The following is a 7,449-nucleotide window of genomic DNA, read 5'->3' as shown; positions in this document are numbered from 1 at the left end:
GGAAACTCCACAAAGCATAGAGGCCTCAGAGCTCAGGGAAAGTAAAACACATAAAATCAAACCCTCAAAACCACCCTAGTCAAGTTCTGTTAAGAAACTGGCCTCTCATGGGTAGATCTGCTCCCATTAACCCTCCATAGAGTCAGATGCACACCTGGGCCCTCAGGCTATTCATCTTTTGAAATTCTGTTTAGACAACCACCCCCAATTATTCAAACCTTCAAGGAAAATCTCACACTCCTTGGAGAAACTGGCCAAAGGTCCATCCTCCAGTAGTTAAAAAACCCTAGCCCAAATACACAAAACTGTCCTGTCTCAGGATCTCTTCCCATTAGACCAACCAGTACACCCACACTTACCTGGAGATGAAGTTTGAGTAAAAAGCTGGAAAAAAGAACCCCTCTAGCCCACCTGGGTGGGCCTACATACTGTTAACCTTGTAAACTCCACTGCTTTCAAACTTGCAGGTCTAGCCACTTGGATTCATGATGCCAGAATTAAAAGAGCACACTCCAATGAAAAACAAGACGACTGCATAAACCACCCTGTACATGACTGTCCCTTGAAAATCCAAATTGCCTGGAGCTAAGGAGAATCACCAACACCTGACTAGATGGATTTCTTTTCCCTGTGGTTCCCGCTCCACTGCTCAGCTTACTGTTTGGAATTGAACTAGCAACTACATCTCCCAGACACTGGAGTATAGTTTTTTAAAAGTATACTAGTCTTAATAATATACTCGTGTCTTGTAAAATGCTTTGCTACCTTAAGTTGTTTTTCCACTTAGCATGAGTGAGTCCTATAAAAATTATAAAGGCATCGAAGGGGGGAAATGTTGAGAAATAAAAATCATAACCTTGCAGAAAATAATCTAACAAGCCACTCCTGCCCACCACTTCTGTAAATCAGCCCATGAGAGGATGACCTTGCAGCAGACTGTCTAATGAGCCACTCCTGCACGCAACTTCTGTAAATCAGTACATGAGAGCATGACCTTGCGAAAGACTATCTAATGAACACCTTCTGCCTTCTGCTTCTATAAATCTGCTTGGAAAATTTCACCTAGCAAGACATTAGTCAATAAGACACAGCCCTGCTAGTTCCACATAAAATCCTATATAAACCTATGAAAACTGAAAAACTGGGCTCAGAATTTGGAGACTGACTGTCTCCTAGGCCTGCATGTAATAAATTTGTTCCTCTGCCATTCTTAGTGCTGTTTGGGTTTTTCTGCTGCTCAAAATTCCTGGCTTTGCTGCAAAACTGTGTCCCAGCAACCCTTCCAGGCCAGGTGGTGCTGCACCATTGTTTGCTTTGCAGCCAGCAAGGGGCTAAATATTTATGACCCTCCCAATCGCCTCCCCTACTACAGAGAAACTGATGGTTGAGGACTCAGAGGAGATGGGCAATGTTTCCTATCTGGGAAAAGGAGGGGGATGCCAGAGAGAGCTGGAGAACTGTCTCAGAGAAAGTTTGAATTACAAGGTTCAGGTCCTCTAGACAGGAAGCTCTGTCACATTGATCTGGCCTGGATTGCAACAAATACACTGCAACCAGGCATTGAACTGAGAACTGCCAAAGAGCGCTATTTTCCAGCAGACCAAGGAATTGCACTCAAGAAAATTAAAATAAATACAAGAGGCTTTTTCTAGCCTCTATAGTCTCTGTCCCCAAAGCCATAAGAAGCAACTCTACAACCAATTTTCTGTGTCCAGTGCCCAGCATTGATCAACCAGAAGGACAATCCTAGAAATCCACATGAGCCAAGAATCAAAGAGCAGTGGTAACACACATCCTTCTGCAATTAAATCCCTACCCAATGAGAAAGAAATTGAGCATCTGAATAAACTACATCCTAATCAGATGCCTAAATATCAGCAAAAAAATACGAGGCATAGTAAGCAAATAGAAGAAATGGCAAAGATAAAGAATATATTTATGCCCCAGAAGAGGTGCAAAGTTTGAGAGAGCTAATCAGTGAGTGAGATGTGCACAAATTTCAAAAATCAAATTAATGTGTTGAAAGGCAAATGGTTAAAGAGTTAAATGACATCAAGAAGACATAGAACAAACACAGAGAAGAAACTGAAATCCAGAAAAGTAACAGAACTCATGGGAAGTAAAGACAAAATAGGTGTGATCAAAAACACATTTGAGGCATACAACAGCAGATTCAAAATGAAAGAAGAAAAGATAAGTGATACCAAAGACAGAACAACTAAAATTGAAGGGAGAAAAGAATGGAAAAATTGAGCAAGGGCTCAGAGAATTGAATGACAACAGAAAACACTACAACAGATATGTCATGGGACTCCAGAGGATAAATGAAGGGAAAAGGGGCAGAAAGAGTATTTGAGGAAATAATAGCTGAAAATTTCCAACTCTCTTGAAAGAAATGAACTTACATGTCCAAGAAGCACACCATACTGCAGTCAGAATAAATCCAAATAGACTTACCACAAGACAAATACTACTCAAAAGTCAAAGATAAAGAGAAAATTCTCAGGGCAGCAAGGGAGAAGCAAGCTATTGTGTACAAGTCATGTCCAGGAAGACATAGCACAGATTTCTCTTCAGGAACCATGGAGGCAAGAAGACAGCAGTGTGATACAATTAATACACTGAAAGAGAAAACAAGCCAGCTTAGATTCATGATCCAGTGAAACCATCCTTCTAATATGAAGGTGAGTATAAAATATTCACAAACACTCAGAAACTAAAAGAGTTTGCAAAAAAGAATCCACCTTTGCAGGAAATATTAAAGGAAGACTTAGAACCTGAAAGGAAAAGAGAGGAGAGACAGGGTTCGAGGAGAGCATAGAAGAAAAATAGCAGAAAGGGTAACCAAATGAGCAAAAGACAGACAAAATAAGATATGACCTATGAAAACCAAAGAATTAAATGGAGGAAGTAAATAATCCATCTACAGTAATATCATTGAATGTGAATGGAATAAACTCCCCAATCAAAAGATACAGGCTGACAGAATGGATAAAGAAACATGAACCATCCATATGCTCACATGCTGCTTACAAGAAACTCACTTTAGACCCAGGGATGCAAACCAGCTGGAAGTGCAAGTTTGGAAAAAGAGACTCCATGCAAATAGTAACGAGAATGAGCAGTGGTAGCTATATTATTATCAACAAAACAGACTTTAAATGCAAAAATTCATAAGAGATACAGGTTATTATATATTAAGAAAAGTGACAATACTTCAGGACGATATAATAGACAAAAATATCTATGACCCAAAATACATGAGACAAACTGTGGGAAACCTGAAGGGAGAAACAGACATCTCTACAATAATCATTGGAGGGTTCAAACCCCACTTATATCATTAGACAGAACAATTAGACAGAAGATCAACAAGGAAACAAAGAATTTGCACAATATGATGTACGAATTAGAACTAATAGACATATACAGAACACTACATCCAAACTCAGGAGTGTTATACTTTTTTTCTCAAGTGCCCATGGACCTTTCTCCAGGATAGACCACATATTGAGACACAATGCAGCTCTCAATAAATATTAAAAGATTGAAATTATATAAAGATCCTTCTCCAATCATAATGGATAGGAGCTGGAAATAATAGACAGCAGAAAAGTAAATTTGCAAATTTGTAGAGGCTAAACAACGCACTCCTAAATAATCAATAGGTCAAGGGAGAAATTGCAAATGAAATCAGTAAATATAATGAGACAAATGAAAATGAAAACACAATCTATCAAAACTTATGGGATTCGGAGAAGACAACCTTGGGAAGGAAATTTATAACCCTAAATGCCTTACTAGTTTTACTAAGAAACTAGTAAAATAACAGGAAACCAATCCCAAACAAGCAAAAAGAAAGAAATAATAAAGATTAGATCAGAAATAAATGAAATTGAAAAAAAATATGGAAAATAAACAAAAGCTGGTTCTTTGAGAAGAAAAATAAAATTGACAACCCCCTAGCTAGACTAACAAAGAAAAAGAGAGACAAGATGCAAATAAATACCATCTCACCCAAAGAGTTCCAGAAAAGGCCAAGTTCTTAACGTTGCCCTGGGACTGCAAACCCTCTAAGGAATGAGTCAGGAGACACAGCATCTTGGGCAGGTAGAGGAAGAGTGCATGCTCAGAGCTGTGGGGAGAGGAACCAGCTGGTCCAGCAAGGAAGCACCTACAGGCAGCCAGGGGAGGGGGTTTGTGCTGGAGGCTGAAGCTCTGTGGGAGGAAGGCTGCTATCCTGCTGACAGTAATAATGTCCTCCATCTCCTACCTGCAGCTTGGTGATGGTGAACATGAAATCTATTCCAGAACCTCTGCCACTGAATCGATCAGGGACTCCAGAGACCCAGGTTGATGCATGATAGATGAGCAGTTTAGGAGCATGACCTGGTTTCTGCTGGTACCAATCTACATTTCTGCTCACACTCTGACTGGACTTGCAGCTAATGCTGATGGTGTCTCCTGGAGACACAGCCATGGAGGCTGGAGACTGGATCATCTCAATGTCACCACTGGATCCCGCATCAGAATGGACAGTGACACACATTCCTACCACTTTATCATAGACAGATTAAACGCATCATTTAAAATGTGCTTTCTAATGGTCTCTAATTAAAAAACAGCACATAATTGGGTCATTTTGGAAAGAGGCATTAAGTCTTTTGCATTTTAAAATCATTTCTCAATTCTTCAAAGATATTATTCTGAAGGCATTGAGGCACTTTTAAATTTCTCACCAGAGATCAGAGGAACAGGGACATGAGAACCTGCATCTTTGTGATCATCTTGCTGCTCTGCCTGCATGATGCTGCTCATTGCACGTTTCAAAGTGCTCATTTATAGAATCTGAGCAGCTGTCCTGGCTTGGAGGAGCCTATGCAAAGCAATCAGTGCACGTGGAGAAAATTGTATGGGTAGGGAGTGGTGGACTATGCAGTGGAAATAAGAGTTAAAGATAACATCACAGAGAGTCTAAATTTGTCACAACTCAGAAGCTTTAATATAAACTTAGAATCTCTAAAATTACAAGCAACTATCAGACCTAATGAAGAGCTTTTCAAGTTAAATATATTTTGTCTTTATTTTTTTAATATTACATTAAAAAAATAGAAGGTCCCCATATAACCCCCACCCCCCTCACCCCACTCCTCCCTCCATAACAGTAATCTCCCCCATCATCACGAGACATTCATTGCATTTGGTGAATATATCTCTGAGCATGGCTGCACGTCATGGTCAATGGTCCACATCATAACCCACACTCTCCCACATTCCACAAATTCATGACCACTTAGCTCATAAGGGCACTGAATATTCCCTCACAATCATTCTTCATTTCCCTAGACTCTGCACCTTCTACTCTTTCTTTTTATTATCTTTCAATTTCTAACATCTCTTCCCTATCCTAACTACAATGCAATTGCCTTATTTCCTGTTTCCTGTGTAAAAAGAAGCAATAAGAGGAAGAAGTCCATTAAGAATAAAGGAGTAAACTCACTGAGGGAGGAATGAAGCTGGCTAGTAAGACAGGGAATGGATAGATGGATCTGGAATCTGGCAGAGACTCCCATGGACATCAACAACCCCAAGGGGGCTGCTGGAAGACCCCCCCCCCACACACAAGATTCTGCCACTAGAACGAGATTTCCTACAGAAGCCAGGAGAAGCCCTGATACTCCCCAAGGACTTTATAATTGGGACTTCCTGGGGAATTGATGGATGGGGTAATCAATCAAAACAGCAAACAGCTGGAACTCCTGCCCTGCCATTAGCAAAGGGGTGGAATAATTAATGGTTTAAAAAGCAGGCAGATCTCTTGCTACCATGCCTATGCCCTGTTGCAGTGCCTGTCCTGCCCTGTTCCTGCCTTCTGTGCCCTGCTCTCACTATGTCCCCCACATGGATCAACTTGCAAGTCAAACCTGGGCATTTATAATCCATAATGGGAAACTGTAATCTATAAATTAGCCCACTTTATCACTTTTCAGCCCGTTACTTCCTACCTGGGACCCATGGTCTGTTATTTTCTCTCATTTCTCTTCCTTCCATACCTGAATAAATTACTGGCCTAACTAAAGAAAAAATAAATGAATAAAATTTTTAAATGTTAAAAAAAGAGGAATAAATTCAGAAGTCCCTCCCACATATCCTGTGATCCAGGGATGCGTAAGTCCCCCTGCTCAGCCTTTCTTCCAGTTATTGTAGATGAGCGGGCAGCCCTCCTATGTGAGGCCAGACCCTCAGACCCCATCCTCTCTTCTGCTTAAGGATATTGCTCATTATGTCCACCCTTCTCTTCCTGAACTGTCAATGTTCCCCTCTCTTTGCATCATTTCCATAAACATGCAAATATCATTTTATTTCTATAGAAAACTACTGTTAATTTAATCATATAACTACTGTTAATTTATCATATAAATTACTATATGCTATATTTTAAACAGTATTTATTCTATATCATATAACAAATATGTAAACATGTTAATATAAAATATAAATTATTCCAACAATATTGAATACTTATTCTTTATAAAACTAACAATATATACTAATTTCTTCTATTTTTAAGTGTTTTTAAGAAAATTATCAACAATATACATGCTGCATTTCTTCTTGAGCAATTATTTTTTATTGTAATTTTGAAGATACATAGATAACAAAAAATGTTACATTAAAAATATAAGAGGTTCCCACATACCCCACACCTAACCCCCCACTCCTCCCACATCAGCAACCTCTTTCACCATTTTGGCACATTCATTGCATTTGGTGAATACATCTTGGAGCACTGCTGTACTGCATGGATTATAGTTTACATTGTAATTTACACTCTCCCCCAGTATATCCAGTGGGATATGACAGAATATATAATGTCCAGCATGTGTCCCCGCAATATCATTTAGGACAACTCCAAATCCCAAAAATGCCCCCTCATCACATCTCTCCTTCTCTCTCCCTGCCCTTAGCAAATACCGTGGCCAATTTCTTCACATCTATGCTACAGTTTCTTCCATTACTAGTCACAATAATTCTATAGTAGAATACCAGTAAGTCCACTCTAATCCAAATTTTATTCCTCCATCCTGTAGACCCTGGGATTGTGGTGTCCACTACACTTCTAAGTCAAGAGAGGGATTAGATCCCACATGTTTTGATTCATGTGATTCTCCTTCCTTTAGCTGTAGGCCCTCTCGGTTCCCTGGTGTGGTGATTGACCATCTTCACCTCCCTGTTAGCTAACCTATGTAAGCCCAACAAACCACAGAGTAGGAGTTGCTACTCTCCTGAGGCTCAGGGCCCAGCTGGCACATGGTCAGTCCAGAGATTCAAGTCTCCTGGGTATACACCAACATCAGTGCCAACCACAGGTTCAGTAAAAGTGACAGAAGAGGCATATAGAGAGAGGTCATATCTGAGGCCAAGTCCATCGCACTCAGGAACACAAAT

General features: G+C 40.0%; 1 gene segment (V, D, J or C); it reads right to left on the bottom strand.

Moving 5' to 3' along the window:
• Positions 1–4,174: 4,174 nt before the first annotated feature.
• Positions 4,175–4,549, bottom strand: LOC131273800 (immunoglobulin kappa variable 1-39-like). The segment is given in 1 exon segment: positions 4,175–4,549. A coding segment is annotated over 1 exon segment (375 nt).
• Between the last annotated feature and the right edge of the window lie 2,900 nt (positions 4,550–7,449).

Source organism: Dasypus novemcinctus, chromosome 17 (genome assembly GCF_030445035.2).
Source record: "Dasypus novemcinctus isolate mDasNov1 chromosome 17, mDasNov1.1.hap2, whole genome shotgun sequence".
NCBI classification, from domain to species: domain Eukaryota; kingdom Metazoa; phylum Chordata; class Mammalia; order Cingulata; family Dasypodidae; genus Dasypus; species Dasypus novemcinctus.
This window is presented reverse-complemented; position numbering and strand designations above follow the sequence as displayed.